The sequence below is a fragment of the Dinoponera quadriceps genome, unplaced genomic scaffold (assembly GCF_001313825.1).
Source record: "Dinoponera quadriceps isolate SergipeBrazil2010 unplaced genomic scaffold, ASM131382v1 scaffold2094, whole genome shotgun sequence".
Lineage (NCBI taxonomy): Eukaryota > Metazoa > Arthropoda > Insecta > Hymenoptera > Formicidae > Dinoponera > Dinoponera quadriceps.
Genome location: NW_014557105.1, coordinates 601,883 through 620,284, shown reverse-complemented (window position 1 = coordinate 620,284; position 18,402 = coordinate 601,883). Strand labels below are relative to the sequence as shown.

At 50.6% G+C, this 18,402-nt stretch overlaps 1 protein-coding gene across 12 annotated transcripts in view; it reads left to right on the top strand.

The window, feature by feature from the left end:
* The first annotated feature begins 252 nt into the window (after positions 1 to 252).
* The window catches only part of LOC106748674 (regulator of G-protein signaling 11), a 28,971-nt gene continuing 10,821 nt past the window's right edge, over positions 253 to 18,402 (top strand). The window contains exons 1-18 of one of the 12 annotated variants that reach the window (XM_014627442.1): positions 253 to 440; positions 8,082 to 8,305; positions 8,752 to 8,848; positions 8,936 to 8,986; positions 10,578 to 10,684; positions 10,779 to 10,895; positions 10,996 to 11,067; positions 11,221 to 11,415; positions 11,680 to 11,855; positions 12,321 to 12,394; positions 12,491 to 12,620; positions 12,736 to 12,957; positions 13,054 to 13,308; positions 13,494 to 13,550; positions 15,303 to 15,643; positions 16,399 to 16,642; positions 16,741 to 17,106; positions 17,305 to 18,373. In XM_014627442.1, the coding sequence (XP_014482928.1) occupies positions 8,231 to 8,305; positions 8,752 to 8,848; positions 8,936 to 8,986; positions 10,578 to 10,684; positions 10,779 to 10,895; positions 10,996 to 11,067; positions 11,221 to 11,415; positions 11,680 to 11,855; positions 12,321 to 12,394; positions 12,491 to 12,620; positions 12,736 to 12,957; positions 13,054 to 13,308; positions 13,494 to 13,550; positions 15,303 to 15,643; positions 16,399 to 16,642; positions 16,741 to 17,106; positions 17,305 to 17,365 (2,640 nt within the window). In that variant the 5' untranslated portion in view covers positions 253 to 440; positions 8,082 to 8,230 and the 3' untranslated portion in view covers positions 17,366 to 18,373. Of the gene's footprint in view, positions 441 to 985; positions 1,561 to 8,081; positions 8,306 to 8,751; positions 8,987 to 10,574; positions 10,685 to 10,778; positions 10,896 to 10,995; positions 11,068 to 11,214; positions 11,416 to 11,679; positions 11,856 to 12,320; positions 12,395 to 12,490; positions 12,621 to 12,735; positions 12,958 to 13,053; positions 13,309 to 13,493; positions 13,551 to 15,302; positions 15,644 to 16,398; positions 16,643 to 16,740; positions 17,107 to 17,304; positions 18,374 to 18,402 lie in introns of those variants that run through there. The other 11 variants (XM_014627440.1, XM_014627443.1, XM_014627441.1 and 8 more) reach the window with 11 other exon arrangements.

The window sequence follows — 18,402 nt, the reverse complement described above, 5'->3', positions numbered from 1 at the left end:
CGCGCTGCCTCTCCGTCGCCCGCCTATAGTTCTCTACTCTCTCGCGCAAACGCTTTGCTCGCGTTCTCCCCACTTAATACCCGCACGTCCTGTCTCTTTCTCTTTCACTCTTTCTCCCTCTCTCTTTCTCTCTCTCGCACGTACGTTTCCATCCCTTCCTCCTGCCTCCCCTCCACCTTCCCCCCCGCGGAAATATGCTCGGCGTAGCAGCGACGGCGGTAGCGGCGGCGGCGGTGGTGGAGGCGGCGGCGATAGCGGCGGTTGCTGCTGGTGGTGTAGCGCGGGTGTGCGCGCGCGGTGCTGCCTTAACGGCGTATCGGTGCGGACGGTGGCTTTAGACTCGAAGCTGCGGAAGAAGGGCCGCGAGCTCGGCCGTGCTCCGATGGCCTGATACACACTGCGAGACGCGTTCATGAAGCTCCACTGCCCTGACTCGTCGAGTGAGTAAATAGTTTGTGACATTTCGACATTGCTTGTGCCGCGCGTCGTCCGATGGTCGTGCGAGCGGGGTGAAGGCAGGCTGGCTGGCAGACAGGCTGGCAGGAAGGAAGGAAGGAAGGAAGGGTAGGGGAGAAACGAGAGAGGAAAATCCTCGCGGACGTGCCGAGTCGCGTACCCCGGTTGTGCGCGCCTTCTTCTCCCCCTTAGTCGCTCTCCCTTCCTCCCGTGACGCGATCATCGGGAAAGAAAGAGAGAGAGAGAGAGAGTATCCTTCGCGGGAATACCGTGAATCGCTCGTCGACGTCGGGTGTGCACGATGACGACGATAACAACGACGACGGCAACTGCGACGATAAGCAAATCCGTGTCTTCGAGAACAAGCGAGCGTCGGCGGCGCGACACCTCCAGGAGCGACGACGTCGTCGTGGTGCTGCTCCGAACGTCGTCCCTCCTTCGTGACGGCCGTTAAATCGGCGTAGGTCGATCGTGAGCCGGGGAGGGAAGAGTAGGGGGAGGAAGAGGCGATTTTTACCCGGCGGCGGGAACAGCGCGGCAGCGAGAGAGAGAGAGGGAGAGCGAGCGCTTCCTCCTCGAGACCGATTAACAGCTGGTCGTTCAAGGGACGCGACGCGCGCGATCCAGTCGATTTCTTCGGGTCGAGCCGCCTCGGCCTCCGCCGAGGCGCAATAAATATCGACCACGGCACGCAGGCCGGAAGCTTAGCGATGCGAAAAGTGGACCATTCGATATCGGGCCACGTCATATCACCCTGCGCCCGGCGTCGTCGAAAAGCCGCGAGATGCATCGCGATCGCGACATGTGCACATTCTCAGGGGGTGGCTCGCTCGCGCGCTCCCCGTGCATCAAACGGGGCTCTCTCGCCAAGTTCGCGCTCTACGCGGTAGCGCGCTGACGGATTCGCGCTGTAATATAGATTGTTTCCGCGGAACCGGACGGAGAAAACACGATTTTTTTTGTCAGTGCGGTGCTGCGGTGGCGAACGCCGATTACTCTCCTCCCCCCGAAAAGTTCCCTTCGACGAAAGGAAAAATATGCCGTGGAGCGCTCGCGGAGCAGCCGAGCGGGAGGAATGCCCGTAAAAAAGGGTGCGTTTACGTAGTAAGTGCCGATGTCACACCACACGCGTCGTGTAGCATCTTTCTCCGTTCCTCCCTTCTCTCTCTCTCTCTTTCTCTCTCGATGTCAGTAAGAATGTATAACATTAATTGCCTATAGTTCCTGCGAGACTGATATCGAGCGAACATCGGCGTTCCCTCGTTTATGGTAGTGCCAAGTAAAGAGCGGTAGTAGAGAGAGAGAGAGAGAGAGATGTTTACCTCTCGTTATTATTGCGATTCGTATGGATGATAAAGCGTCTCTGGGACCTCTGATACGGTAGTATGATGCATTCATGGCAGTGCCGATGCAGTGATAGTGCAAGGTGATAGTGCAAGACTTGCGTTTTTTCGCGGACGTTCTGCCGCATCGTTAGCGCGACGCCGATGTCATTACGGTACGTCCATAATTGTTTGCACGATAATCACCGCCGCGAATGAACATCACGATTTTTCTCGGAGGCGCGTATCGCCTAAACGCCGCGCGTTTCACTCTCTCCGGGTGTGTGTGTGTGTGTGTGTCGTGTGTACATGAGAAAAATCCGAGAACAAAGAGGCTCCAGCTCGGCTTACCGCGAATCTCCGACTTTTCGTCTCACGTTCTCATTTGCATGCTGCGCGTATATGTATTATATATTCATATCGCTTTATCGGAAAATTTAATTCCAGACAGATTATGTGAGCAATTCGGTCCGATTAGCGTTTCGGGCACAATGTGGAGCGATTAAAAATTTACGGATTAATTCCGGCCGCATTAACGATATAATTTTTACTTATCGTACCGCCCATTGTGCCGCCCTAATTTGTTGATATCGACGCGATAACGGTCGCGAGTCAAGAGAGATAATAATTGGAATTCAACGTTATCGCGCGATATTGAAACCGTTTTGGAATCCGCCCGTCCACGGCTGACTTTTCAAGGGCTGATGATTCATGGTCGATTTATTAAACGCGCCGGCGTTATTAGGGGAAGATCGCCCGGCTCGATCCCCTCCTCCTATTGGTGTATTCGGTGTATTTTCGAGGGATATCCATCCCCCCCCCCCCATTTCAAGGTTCGTCCCGTTAATTAAATTTACTCAGAATAGCTTGATCGAGTGCTCGTGACGTGAAAAAGAGAGCTGTAAAAGCGCGACGGCGGGTAACATCGGCGGGTCTGTTGCCGTTTGAAAGCCAGATGTGTAATCATGAATACGTACACCGCTATTCGACGAACGGGGATTCGAAATGGAACTCGGTGGCAAAAAAAAGTCCCGACACACACACACACATATACACACACGTACAACGGGAGGGTTGACCAGGGCCTCTCCGTAGTAGTTCGTCAAGGTTATGTCTCCACGACTATTGGATATCACGAGCGACTACTCCCAAGGGTATTCCCATCCCACGCAATTCGCCGAAACTCGCTCGCAGGACCCGGGCTGCGTTGTGACTTTTTCCTCAGGTTACCGACGAGTGGCCAACCCCTCTGTGAACTTGCCGTTCTATTAACGCGCTTCTTTAACGCACGCGCCCGGCGAAAACAACGATCTCGCGGGCAGCATCGATATAACGAGTCGTGTGTCAAAGTCGGATGTTGGAACGCAGCTGATGGCCCGATGAGAGAATTTGTTTCTGGAAAACGAGTTCTCCTCGTTGGACTATCGGTTGTGTTCCGACGTACGACGTCTGCCATACGGCATACCTTATCTGGAGGACGCTCTGCGGACGTCCTCTGGACTTCTTTAGGAATATCCCTTGGACGTCTATGCTATATAAGATTGTACAACAGGCCTCATCGTCGTCGTACGCGGACGATTTTTCGCACACGAAGAGCCGGCCTTAATCCGATCGACCCGATCCACGGCTTTCGATCTCACCACCCCTCGGCAGCCTCTTGCCGATTACGCGTTGCCAATGTGTGTGTGTGTGTGCGTGGTGCGCGCAAATCCAATTAAAATTTCAATCTATCGCAGCTATTGTTCGAGCGAGCGAGAGATTAACGCCTTTCGGCTAAGCCCTGATTTGACCGTTTTATTTACCGGCGCCGAACGTCGACGAAAATCACATCGTCTCCGCGGAACCATTCATTCAATCAATTTAGGGGCTATTTCGGGGGTGACGCACGCACTCTCTCTCTCTCTTTCTCCCGGTTTGTTTCGTCATCCGAACAAACTGACCGATTATCGGCGGTGCCGGAAACAAAGAACGAGCTAACCGTATTTATTTTTATCCGTCTTTCGCGTTCGTCGCGCCGGCCATTCGTTACGCGACCGTGGCACACGCAAAATTAATTAAAGGCGTACACACACATACACACGCATACTCAGCCACTTGATGATCGAAACATTCTCCGCGTAAGTTGACTGTTCGACGAGTCCGTTCAATTCGCGGCGGTGATTCGAAAAACTGAGAGAGAGAGAGAGAGAGAGAGAGAGAGACGAAGAGCAGTCCGAGAAGCGGAGAACGGTCGGAGAATTCGAAACAGCCCGGAATCCGAGAAATCCAGGAGACACAACTTCAGCACGCACTTGGCGCAATTGAAAAGGGTTAATGCCGCGCACGCTTTCCGCGTGCTTTGCTGAATGCCCCCGCGTCTGAATGGGAAACAAGGAAATTCGTTATCGGTCTTGCACAAAGCTCCTCAGGAAACGAGCACCGTCGCGAGAATTCCGCGACAGTTAATTCCACATAGAGAGAGAGAGGGAGAGAGAGAGAGGTGGCGAGCTTAGCGTCGCCTGCCTCCGGACGGATTTTTATGACGGCCGTGATTTCTCACGCCCGATATTATTACTTATTCGAGCTTTCTCCTCCGAGGATTGGTCGACATGGTGCGATTTGCCCGGATATCTCGGATCGCGTTCCCCGCATTTCGCCTTTGTGCGGAGTATCGACAATGGCCCGCATAAACTCGAAAGCGACAGACGGACGACACTTGCCGTTTTTCACGCGAACGCGCGACTGCGGAAACACGAGGAGCGAAGACGCCGGAGAGAAAACGCCTTGACGGTTTCGTAGTGGGGAGAAAAAAATAATAATACAAGAGACGTGAAAGATCGCGCGCACCTCGTGCGCACGCGACAGTCGCGATGCGTATCAGACGAAAGAAATTAGCAAAGCGAGTAATTAAATAGCGCACGAAAAGATACAATTAATTTAAGTCATCGATCCGAGTGAAATGGGGCGCATGGAGGCTGCTGCTATCGAAACGATGTCGCGCGTGTTGTTTTCATGGGACACACACACACATACACGCACAAATAATTTATCCCCACGTCGCTCGCCGGCGACGTTATTTATCTCGGCGGGCAATTTAATAAGTGGCTAATTGAACCTCGCATTCGGTATCAGCTACTGGTAAACGAAAAGTATCATCAATTTGACCGAAAAGCCGGCGCAAGATCCGTTAAATAAATAACGCCGGATTACACGATGAATAAACGCGCGTCAAATAAACCGCGAGGCCGGGGGAGGGGGGGCNCGGGGGAGGGGGGGCGGGAGGAGGCCGGCTAAAGTTAACGACGAGATAAAACTTCCCACGACACCCGGGGACGTTCGTTTCGTCGACGTAATGACGCGTATACGCGGACGTTTTTCCCTCTCTTTCCTCTTCTTCCCTTTCCCTTTTCTTACGTACGTAGGACGGGAGAGAAAAAAAGGGGGAGACCGCGCGCGGAATCCTCCGGTGACGACCGAGGGTTAACGATACGCGACGAGGGACCACCGGCGTCCACCCCCGCCGGCGCGTTCTTAATTGATTTCCCCCGGTCGCTGAAAACTCGCCTGTAATTGAGCAGGACATTAATAACTCCGCGCACTGAATAATTCGTCGAAACGTACGTCCCCAAAGTCTCGGGACGTGCCGGAGGACTTATCGATTTCAGATTAGCACGTAAATCGGCAGCAGAAGGACGGAGGGGCCGCCGCCCGGGTGGTGGTTCGCGCGAGGATGCAAGGGAAGAGACGTGCTTCCGCCCACGCATCTGCTTGTGTGCGTCCTCAGGTCATTTGGGGATTCATTCGGATATTCTGGCTAATCCCTTTCCCCCTTCATATCGAGTGTCTTTCCATCGGTATATTTGAGCTACTCGCTTCTTTACCCCTCTTCCTCTCCTCTCTCTCTCTCTCTCTCTCTCTCTATCCGTCTTCTTCTAGCTCGAAATGCACTTTCCCAGTTACGTCTTCAAATTTCTCGTTCACGGCTCTCCGGAGATTCGATCGTCGCCGAGGCGCTTCTTCACTTTCCGACCGATTCCAATTTTAAGCCGGCAAATAAGTACGGACGGGGTAAAAGTTTTATAACGAATACCGGGTAGAATAACCGACCGAGTTAACAAGTTGCTTCCCTAAAAAGAAGAAAAATTCGACGTCGACGACAACTACGAGGACGACGACGGTGACGTCCGAGAGAAACGCGAATGAGCGACCCCGAAAGGTGCAGGTTTCAACGACTTGGACTCTAATTGAAGACATTCGCGCCAGAAATATCGGCACGGTGTTGCTTGACCCAATGACCACGTATTCGTTTTCCCTTCCTTCTCCCCCCCCCCCTCTCTCTGTTTCCTTATCGCTCTATCTCTCTTGCTCTCTGTTGCGCGCTTTTCTTTAGCTAGACGAGAACACTATCCCATTATCGCCAGTCGAATAGATCCGGGTTCATTAACCCGAGATACACCGATATATCGACGACGGCGAGATACACCGGCTTTATCTGAATGCCCGACCTCACCTGATCACACATGCATGAAGCGATCTCCATTTTCAGAACACTCGTCTACCATCGATGCATCACGTTCGCGACCTTGATGGCGATTTGCGCCGGACTTTGCGCTCTCTCTCTCTCCCTCTCTCTCTGTGAAGAGCCATCCGATCGGTCCGGTCGGTCGGACGGACGGTAATGCGACACTTGGCTTCGTGACTCGTCACTTTTAACGACGAAACTTCGATTCCACGTCGTTTCCGCGTCGATCGCGCGAGAACTTTCGTGCGATTCCCCGTATCTTCGGTGCTTTTAGCACCGAATGCGGCTAACCCCTAACTTCTCTCTAACCCGAAGTTTTAACACGAGGTGCTTTCCCTTCCTCTTCTCTCTCTCGACGCGGATCATCTCCCCGACCGTAGAGGAGTCTTCCGCGATAGGGAGAAAAGGGGGAGGAAAAAAAAGATCAAAGTCGAACGCAAAGCCGAGATTATATTTCGTATCCTACCGAATTTCCCGATATTTCGCGTAGCCGGAGGATGATGCTTTCCGGATTTACGCGAAAACATCGCCGGAGATTTTTATTTGCAACCGACTAAGAGAAACTAGCGGATAATGGAGTAAATCTCGATCCGCGCGGGCGCGCAGGCAAAACACCGCGAGCGAGGATTAAAGAGGGTGGCCAGCGGGAGGGGGACGCGGTTTTTTATAGCGTCGACCCGACCGTTTTGCAGTTTGCTACGAACTATGCTGTTTATTATCATCGCGCGGCTGCGGAAGAGCGGAAGTTCCGGAGGCGGAAGCGCAATGCGTCAACGCCGGTCTCTCTTTTATCCGAGCTAAATGGCCTGTTCGACGACGGGACCGCCTTATTTATTTGTAAACTTTGAATACGCGACGTTGAGCGCGCTTTAAAGCCGGATCGTCCCGAGCGTGGATATTTCTGTCGGTTCCTCTAAATCCGATGCGTCTTCATAAATAACGAACAGCGAACGGGCCGCGCTCGTTCCCGTTGATGCGAGCGTCGATCGTAGAACTGGCAGGAGAATTAAAAGAGCCACCGAGAGAGAAAGAGAGAGAGAGAGACGTGTGCCTCAAGACAACCGTGGCGAATTGCAAGAGCGAGTATCTCGGCGCAATTCGAGGACTGAGAATTCCGAACGAGATCCCGACCGGTCCCGCCGATTCGAGAATTTATTTTTCAATTATGCCGATGGCGCGTAATTCCAAAATCGCCGGTTTAATCAGGACATACACATACTAGAGACCCTATTTGCAAAAGCGTTCCCGACTAATTGCGGTTTGTATGCGCGTAAACGAGAGGCGGGAACAATTAAATGGAGGGGAACGGAGAAGCGAATTCGAAATTATACCGCGCGGTGTAAGCTTCCCTCCGGAGCGGTGGCCGGAGAGCGAGCAACCCTGTCGCGCAAATTCCACTCGGCGGCACACCGGCTCGGAAGTTCGTGAGGGCTCTCACAGTGTGCACTCCCTCCACTGGCCGCTGATGGAGCGGCCCCCCGGTCGGTCCCAGAACGAACGTCGAGGCGGACCGATGATGATGATGTCTCGCCGTGTCCCGATGACGGGACTGATAATACGGTGAAAGGAAGATCCCGTCTATATTAGGTGATGACGCACGTCGTGCGATGACAATCGCATCGAGGAGGCGATAATTGCGCCGCTTCGACGCACGTCGTCTCAACGAGGCGTATCTTGCAGCGTAAAGGGGCAGCTCTCACCGTGAAAGACCTCACGAGCTTCCGCGAACGTAGAGGGAGAGAGAGAGAGAAAGGAATATTGAAACAACAGATGAGATAACAAGGGAAAATGGGATGTTTCAGTGGGCGTGCGGGGGTGACTGGAGTGATGGGATGGGGCCAGAGCCCCATGGAGTTCGGGTAGACCCGTCTCCGGCCCAGCTCCCCAGCCCCCTCCGCCATCGATATCGCCACTGCTCCTGCCAGCGACGCAGAGGGCCGCCTCGATCGCGATGGAGGCCTCCTCTAGCAATCAACAACAGAAAGAAAAGGAGCCTCGCGTTCACAGGCCTTGCGCCTTCGACAAGGTTGGTATTTCGTGTGCGCGCGCGCGAACCGCCGGGATAATTGACGATACACCGAGAGAGAAAAAAAAACTTTCGTTAACATAACAAAATATCGGCAGTCGCGACAAACGGCTCGTAAATATGACGACAAATGACCCCGTAGAGGGAGCGAACGATTTGTACTTTCGATTCGCCACTCCGACGACAAACACTTCGGGCGCTGGCTCGGTGATAGTTCGTTAAAATGACAAAGGACGATAAGCGACGGTAACTTTACGATTCGTTGCACCTCTGACAGACTTTCAAATAACAAGAGATCTTTCGTTCCGACAACCAGGGGGTTTTTCTCAGTGCGGCCGGTGATTACATGACGGTCGCGTTTCCGCGTTTCCCGACGCGTCGTTCTAGAAACATACGACGCGCAAGGATCAATCAATCACGCGCTAATCTCTGTCTCGCGCGCGCAGATGGAGGGGCTGGTGCGGGAGATGCAAGACCCTGAGAGCGGGGTACCCGTGCGAAGTCAGAAACAGTTCCTCACCTCGATCCCCTCAGCGTTCATGGGTGAGTGCCATCGGTACCTGCGTTGTGGAGTAAGCGTAAGCGGCCATCACGGCCAGGACACTACAGTAGGCTGCCTGCGTGTTGCAGGTTACGACCTCATCGAGTGGCTGATGGAGCGGCTTGCCATCGAAGAATCAGGTACGGACTCGCGTGCGCCCGCTTACCTACACGCCCGCTTACCTACCTGGCTATCTACCCGCCACTCGCTGATCGCGCGCAGTCGGCGCTCTCTCGCTAATCCCCCCGTCGCCTTTCTCTCGCTTTTGTCACGACGCCTCCGACGCGCGTCCGCAAAACTTCGCCCGAGGATACTATCGACGAATATCTATCGATACTTTCGCTTCGCTATTATCCACACGCAGTCGCACTCGCGTACGATGTACTTTCAGCTTGGCGCTTTCGCAGCATCGATCAACATGTTGACACAGTACAGAAAACACCGTTGCGGAATATCGCTCAGTCGCAACCGCGAACGCGAGTTTGTGTATACGACCGAGCTCTCTCTCTCTTTCTCTTATTGTCTCGTTGGGAAGTAATGAAACAAAATAATAACGGCCATTTCTCATATACTCGCGGGAGGGGAATTCGCGAATCCGCCGACCCCGGTTTAGAGCGAACATTCCCACGGATTTCCGCGGTTCGTAGTACCTTTTTTTTTACTCGTGCCCGCGATGATCCGCTCGTGCAAATGAAGAACGTAAATTTCGCCGGATTACGCGGCGCCCGTTCGGCCGCGGGGCGAGCAAAACTCGTATCGAGTAAGTTTCGTGAGAATTAATGCCCCTCGTAATTCGGCGAGCCGGCTGGGGAAGTACGGTGCGGACGGTATTTATGAAAGTACCGAAGATGCATTGGCGGTGTTTATCTACACCGTAAGTTCATCGCAAATAGAAGCCGAATTTACCATTTGCCAGATACGCTCGGTCGAAACCTCGGTATCTCTTTCGGTTTCCGAGGGAAAAATCTCATCTCGAGAAGAAACAAGATTTTTTTTCTTCCCTCCGCACGGACAAAAAGGTTTCTTCGGATTTAACACGCGTATTTGTTTGACTTAGATTTATTTAACGTAAGCAGCTTAATTTGATATCAAATATCATCTTGTTTGGATGATAATATTGTTGTTTCATTAGAGTAAACCAAGTTGATTGATAGAAAAAAACAGTATTATTCAGAGGAAATAATGTTTCGTCTTCAATGAAAAAAATTTATTTCGTTATGTATTAAATATTGTTTTCCACCGCCTGTGAAACAAAGAAGTTCTTTAATATTCTTCTAACGTAGTATCACTTCTTTCAAATAATTTGTTGCTCGTGACAACCATTGGTAATATCTGAATGAAAATACAAAAGAAATATTTAACATAAAGATACTTATTCTTTGAGGAACCAAACAATTCTTTGTTTGCCGAATCAAACATTCGTTTGTTTGCTCCATTCCGAAAAACAAACATCTGTCTCAACTAAAGAAATTCGATCGAATCCGAAGAAATCTTTCCCTCTGTGCGAAGAAATGGAACCTATTTCATTTATTCGCGAGCATCTTTCTCGGCAACTGTTAAGTCGGAAAGATCAATGGCTGTGAACAGACTCTACTCAACAACGACACACAGATCCGCGATGTGGCATCGTTTGAGTGACCCGCACGATCCCCAAGAGCAACATTTAGAGACGCTTCCGTCGTTACGATCATTACCCTCAAGTATGAAGGTGCGTTATTATGTTGACAGTAGAGGCGGTCCACATTGCTAATCAACTATGCCAGTATGGCTACTTCTTCCCGGTGAACGACTCCAAGACGCTTACTGTAAAGGATGATAGCTCTCTGTATAGGTTTCAGGTACGTTATACCTCGAGATATAATGATAGGACACAAAATTCCTCCGGCTTTCTTGCGAAATTCTTTAATTTTCTCGTCTAATTGATACACGTAGACACCTTATTATTGGCCGTGGCAACATAGAACCCCCGACAACGTGGAGTACGCGATCTATCTGGCTAAGCGAACCCTGAGGAACAAACAACGTCACGCTCTCGAGGACTATGAGATCGTACGTAGCCTCTGTGTAGTAATGGAAAACAAAAAATAGAAATAACAAATATCTACAATTTGGCGATTTTCTTTCTCACGAAAAATCGTGTTCCCCGCAGGATGCTTTGAACAGCCTGCGCAAGAATCTGCAGAACAAGTGGGACATCATACAACTCCAAGCCGAGGAACAGGTGAATATTTATCCGTTCTTGTTTATGATCCGGTATTCGTTATTTGCCAACGATAACGGATTAACCGCACGCCCACATATGTTCCCGCGTAATTCCAATTCCGCATATTCGAGCACGTGACTCCTTGAAATGCTGTTGATTGTGTGGGCTCAGGTACGGCTGTCGAAGGAGCGGAAAAAGGGAGATAAGATAGTGAGCGATTCGCAGGAACGAGCGTTTTGGAGAGTATATCGGCCACCACCCGGATGTCTCAGCAGCCTGGAAGTTGTGCCCGTACCTACTCGTTTTCGTCCTGGACTTCCACGACCTCCGTCACGCAAACGCACTCTAACCGATCTGCAACGTGAGGTGAACGCGCATGCCGTGTATCGTCCACGGCTCGTCATTGCCTGCGTTCAACGGAAAAAGTAACTCAGTGAGCGCTCAATGATTATTGCTTCTGATTGGTACGTTCTTCTAAATCTATCAAGAAGCTGACAGAATGCTCCAGTCACAAGTACTAATCGCTCACTGAGCTTCTTTCTCTGCCGAACGCAGCCGTTTATCGCATCTCGAGTATCTCTCCCGGTATCTCTCGCTACTCAAACCGTTTGCGTCTCTTTCTTCCCTCAGGTGGCCCTTCTACGGAACAGTTTGACACGCACGAGGATCAAGGTCTCGACTGCGATTGAAAATTTTAAATCATACTTCGAAACGTACGTGGAATACGACCCGATGTTTGTACAGCCGCAACCTTCCAATCCATGGATCACCGATGATCACATGTTCTGGCAACTGAATAGCCCCTTGTGAGTGCTTCGGTCAAGATTTCACGCATGGGGAGAAAACGCTGTTGTATACAGAAAAAAAAGTGCTACGTCAAAGTAAATGATTGCTTCAACTATCATTTAATATTCAAGTAATATTTAATCCAGGTAAAAATTTGCCAGGAAGTGTTGGAGTAATCCTTTCCTAGAATCTGACTTTTTTTTCCGTGTATCGATAGAATCGGTCTCTCTCAACGACGTCGTATAAATCTCCTCGATTTAATAGCGATATTAATGAAAGTAACACACGATACGTTGTTTCAATATATCGGGTATTCGTTTCAATAACATTGTTATTGGAATGGAGAAGCTTTACTCCAATTACCGGCGCCGTTGACCAGTTCTGTTGATACGCAGTAGCATTTTTTCCGTGTAGGTGTGTTCATTCAAAACGAGTGCGCGGAACGCGAATCTAACGATTTATTATTTTCTGGCACGCGCGTTCAGAGTGGAAGTTCCTACGGAGAAGCGTGTTAAGCGATGGGCGCTGTCGATGGAAGAGCTGATGTCTGATCCTACAGGTACGACTCCGCTTATCGCATTAACCGACGCCGTGAGTCGCGTTCGCCGGCGGCAATACTTACGAATTTACGCTGTTCTCGCGCTTGTGTCCGCAGGTTTACAAGAGTTCACGAATTACTTGAGAAAGGAGTACAGCCACGAGAACATAAGATTTTGGCTGGCGGTTAAAGATCTCAGGCACAGTTTTCAAGCACAAATACCCGATAAAGTCAACGAAATTTTTAGGTACGTCCCCGTCGGAATAACGCGAAAATACACGCATATTCGTCGTATCTCGATCTTCCGGTAAGAAGGAAAAGGAAAAACGAAGGAGTCTAAACGAACTTGTTTTGTCGTGCAGAGAATTCCTGGCGCCCGGAGCTCCCTGCGAAATCAACATAGACGGGAAAACGATGGAGAAGGTTCATCAGGAGATGAAAAATCCGAGCAGATTTACGTTCGATTCCGCCGCGGAGCATGTATATACCCTACTCCTGAAGAAGGACTGCTATCCTAGATTTATTCGCTCCGATCAGTATCGTAATCTCTTAGCTGCCGGCGTGCAACCTTTGCAAAAGAAGAGGTACGCCACTACACGAGCGGAAAAGCCGACTAACGCGCGCGACCGATCTCCATCACGGTCTCTCACGTTGTTTCGCTCTCTTTCTCTCCTCCTCAGATTTTTCGGCTTCGGCGGCCAAGCGAAGAAGAAAATTTCCTCTACTTCGACTCCAACGTCTAGCATTTTGCAGCACGCTAACATAGGTAGTGGCGGTGGCGGCGGCAGCGGCGGTGGCGGCAGGCGAAGAGGAAGCGACCGCAGCCTGACCGGAAGCGCCCACGAGCTCGCTGTGTGCGGGGTGCGCGACATCACTTCCGCACCGCGAGTACCGCACTCCCACAGCCAATCGAACCTCACCGACATCCCATACAGGTATGCGGGGGTTGGGGCCCGTGGGTCTCCGTGCGTTATATATATGTATATATATATAGGATATATATATATATATCTTCGGCGAGCCGGCGGGATGCTATTCTTTTGCTTTAGCATGCTGTTCTTACACGCGGCACCGGGTGGGCGTAGCCGCGATGATAGGCTTATTCGTGCGGTATTTTCAGGGGAGATCTACCACGACTCGTAAAGATACCTTCGAGGCCTAGTCCACATAGTATTCAGTAAGTCACCCGATACATAACCACGGTTTCCTCGATAGAAGATGTACTCTCGAAATTTCCCGGAGTGGAAGTCTCGGTCTCGGGAAGTAGAATGGCTTGAGAGTCGCTCGAATTCGAGAGCGGCTTCTCGCTCATTCCGAGTGAATCCTCCATTCTGAATCGCCGAGTGAATACTTTCACTCGAAGCTAAAGAGTGAATCTGACACCGTCACGGGAACATATTCACTCTAATCGATTGAGAACGTTCGCTCGCACGGAGTCCCCCTCTAAGCTCGAACGTAACGTTCATTCTTGCGATCTCGAGTGGCGATATTTTCACTGTCGCTTCGAGTGAGAATACTGCCACTTTTCATTTGGTTTGAATGAGATTTCACTCCATGAAATTTAGAGAGTAGGAGCGAATAACAGTGCGTCCGGCAGTGTCCGTTCGCGCTCCTCCCTTCGCTTGCTCTCCGCCGTATTCCCGGCGCTTCGAATCAGGAGTCTTATCCTGGACGCACAGTGAACGTTAAGTACGCCTTGTTAATTTCAAATTCCATTTTTCTTATATGAGCTTCAGAGGTATAACCTTGTTCCAGTTTAAGATTCGGGAGGACATACTTGACGTTCGCTATGCGTTTCAGAATTTTCATTCCAGAAGCGAGCCACGACGGGATGAAAAGAGAGCGAGAAGGGGGCAGGGAGGAGGGGGAGGAAGCGATCTGACGTTACAATGATGCACCGTTGTACGCGCTCCACGTTATACGTTCGCATCCGACCTTGGCAAATCCCTTTATTTCGGTGTGTTTGAAAATTCTCGCACTGTCAGAGAAATCGTGTTGCGTTTATGGAAAATTCACTGAGATGTATGTAAAAGCAGTGTATCATCATTGGTAATTGTACTGTATGACGATCATTGCCCGTTCTCTGATCCCTTTTAAGAAATCTCTGAGTGTTTCTGAATACTATCAAGTGCTGTCGTGCGCGGAGTGTCTCAAAAGATTTGCGTCAAACGCGTGGAATTTACGATGCGAAATATATACGCCTATATATCCGTGTGTTTCTTTCTTCTTGAAGAGGGAATTGAGAGATTCTCGTTGACCCAGATGATATTTTGAGGCGCTCTCTGTATTATTATTGCCTTGATGTCGATATTGTGCCGTTCGTATCAAGCTTATTATTTTCCTCTGTATTTACATATATATATATATATAATATTTTACGCAACACACATACGTACGATATACTTGTCGAGCACACACTGACTCTCTTGCACAGTATGAAAAGTATCATATAAACATATATATATATATATATATATATACACACATATACCGCAATTTTCCCGTTATATATCGTCAAGTATTATCTCTTAAATGTCTCATCTAACGACCACCTGAGAACTTCTCTCTCAACATCAAGCTCAACATCCGCCGTAATGCGCGACAAAGACCCGTTCGAGAATCCAAACTCCACGAAGACACACACGAGCCAGATCCGTACGGGATGTCCCGGAACCATCGCGCGCGTCCTTCTCTCATTTATGAATCTCTCTCGAGTAGAATAGTTCCGGGACACCTTCCGCAGACACACACGTGTGCAGAAAGCCGAACTTCCCCTAGTCGTTGAATGGAGCCGCATGCATGCTATCGACTGACGTTGACAAAAAGACACACACACACATACACACGCACACACACATACAAAGCGCGTGGTATCTTGCCGAAAGCAAACGGTGAAAACTAAATCATATAATAAAGTTCCTGTTGTCAGGGATGCTGGCGCGACGGAAGTGGCGGTTCGCCCTATGGACGACGTATGCCCATGGGACACCGCGCCGGGCCCGAGCACAGAACACGCGGCGGATGCTGGCAATGCGGCGGCGGCGGCGATGTCCTCTGGCGGGACAGCGTCAGCTGATCAGACCCGACACGTGTGGGACAGCGGCGGCAGTCACGCGACGATCGCGCATTCCGCCGAGGCCGCGCGTGCCTCTCGCAAGAACTCGGCGCAACTGGACTCCTGCAGCTCGTCGTCGGACGTCAGTCTCGCCATCGCGGAGGTGTCCGAACGGCTGCGGAAGTCGTGCAGTTTGCAGCATAGCGGTAGCATAGGTTAGTAATCGACACGCGAATCGTTAAAATTAAGGCCGGTGTTATCATTCGAAAACTTCAACTTTCGTTTGAACATTTGAAATTTCGACGTGCAAATTTGCAATCCGAAGTTTCAGCGTTCGAATTTGGAAAATATCAAAACTTCGGAATATTTGAATTCGAAGATTTTGTAAATATAAGAAAACGTCATTTGAATCCGAAACTTAATGTCGTTTGTAAAACACAAAGAGGTGTAACCAAATTAGCGAATTATTCATAATTAGAGCGAAAACAGTTTGGTTGTCAGGATAGAAAAATCCTGTTAAGTGGATTTCCTGGATGAATCCTTAGGACACGTTAATTTGCTGTTGGAGTGAAATAGTGTTTTTCTACAATTCATTAATCTGTTCTTACGACAAAATAATTTGTAGATTCAGCAAAATAACCCAATTGGCAATTAGTATTCTTAACAAATAATTCTACTGTTCACACAGTAACTGGCAGATTTTGCTGCGACAACATAAAATTCGCTGCACCTAATTATTTTTCGAATTATTTTTCTCCGTGTGCACCTTCCGAAGTTTCAAAGCGCAAAGAACGCAACCCTTGAAAATATCTTCGAGATTATGGCTTACCAAAATTCGAAAGTTTGGAGTTTCCTCCGAAGCTTTTGAAATTAGCGAAGATTAATAGTCCTAATTAAAACAGCGCGTAACTGTCTCCAATTGTGCGGTGCATATCTCTAAACTACCGTTTTCCGTCCCTCCCGACTTCAGGTGCGCCGACTTCCGGCATGATGACGCGGAACTACTCGACCTGCTCCGCGAGCGGCCGCATCAGACTGTCCGAAACGAGTCGCGCGTCCGTCTCGTCTTGCAATTATCCGTCGCCCCAGCAATCATTCGAGTACTCTCACGTGGTCGAGAAGGTGGAAGAGAAGTCGTCCTTGGAGATGATCGTGCCCGAGGAGGAGACGCTCGCGGAACCTGTCGTCGCGAAGGAGAGCCAATCGAGTAGCAGGTAAGACGGCGTTCAAGCTCACCGATACTCTCCGCGAGATTTCCCGAGACGCTGGCGCGAAAGAAGCATCGAAACTGACAACAGACGAATAACCCCAGTCCCAGAACAACTGCGAAGGCGCCCCTGATCAGCATCAGCGCGATCGTGGGCGATCTGCCGAGCGACAACTCCACGATAGAGAACGCCGACGAGGACGCGAGCGAGAGCTGCACGGCGAAGGACGCGGGGGAGATCGTCGCCGAAGAAAGAAGCGCCCGCGAAGACTCGCGAGCCGACACCGGGGCGGATGTGTCGCCGGTGGCCGAGGAATCGGCGACGACTGAGGAGCCGCCGGAGGATGCGCAGGTCGTGCCTGTCTGGGAGCCGGACACCCGACAGGAAGAAGAAGACCGATCGGCGGCTCAGGCGGTGCCTCAGGAGAAGCGTGACAATAATGTTAACGAAGTATGCCCGTGGGAGGACGAGTAAGTACCTTTAAGCCCGCTTATCCTTACCCTTGTTATCGCGCGATCATCGCACTCATTAACATATCTCTCCCTTGCTCTCTCTCTCTCTTTTTTTTTTCTCTCTCTCTCTCTCTCTCTCTTTCTCTATCTCTTTCTCTCTCTTGATGATCATCCCAATAATATCCTCATTCGTACGGAGCTCACTGTCTGTTTCAGGGAGAACTGTAGAGTGGATGCACCCTATGTAAAAACCTATGCGACTTTAGGTTACTTGTAATTTGTCGTTGATATTAAATCTTGCATTTTGCATTTCAACATTCTCACGAGATTCAATTTCCACTTTTAATCCACTTTACTGAGTGCTCGCGTGTTCAGACCGTCGACACCGCGGGGAAGCTTCGACGATCATTGCCGTTTGTCCGAGTAGCGCGACGGGGCGTCTTTCGGGAGAGGGGGGTTACGAAAACGTAAAAGGGTGTTTCTGACAGGACGAGCGCGCGCTGGCGAAACGCGAGAACCCGAGCGGAACTCGCGCGCGGATCCGCGTCCGAGATCGCGCGACCGAGAATTGGAGTGTAACGCGCGCGAGCAATTTGTTCGATAGCATCGGCCGCGCGCGAGAAAACCGCGCGATGGAGAACGCAGCTGAACCGCGCCCGTTCGCCCCCGATCGAATCGCGAATGTTGCTTGTACGGCTTAACTAATTCGTTCGCCCGAGGCCGCGCCGAGAAACCGCGACGGATTTCGTCGAGATCTCGGCTTACGACGTAGTGGATCTCTCTCGTCTTTTCCGACGCGTTTAGCGCGTGCGGAGCTACTCGATCTCCATTAATCTCGCGATGCCGCTCCTGGTAGTGTGCGCGAGCCTTGTTTGAAAGAGGAAACTGGGGGAAAAACGTTTGCGACGCGGAGACTGTTTTGTGGGGAGGGGGGAGAAAAAGAAGAAAACGTAAAAACGCCGAGAAAGAACAGACAAGGTAGCCCCCCCCCCCCCTCCCAATGTTGTTTGTAGACTAACGTAGAACTAGAAGCTTTAGACACCGTATGTCGTGTACGTACAAGTAGCGAATTACAAGTAGGATCGTGTGTGTCTCTTTCTCTTTCTGTGTTGATTAAGTAAGTGTTCGACTCGGCAACGAGCAGCGTCGATAATTGCAAATTCGAGCGTGCGGACTGGGAACTTCATTGTGCTCGGTTCGATCTGGTATTTCGCGCAAACGCGCGCTCGTAGGGGCGCCAGCCAAACCTGAGCCCTTTGGCCGCTCTCCATGGTCGCGCTTTTCCGAGATACTCGTTTTCCACCAGCTCGCGAG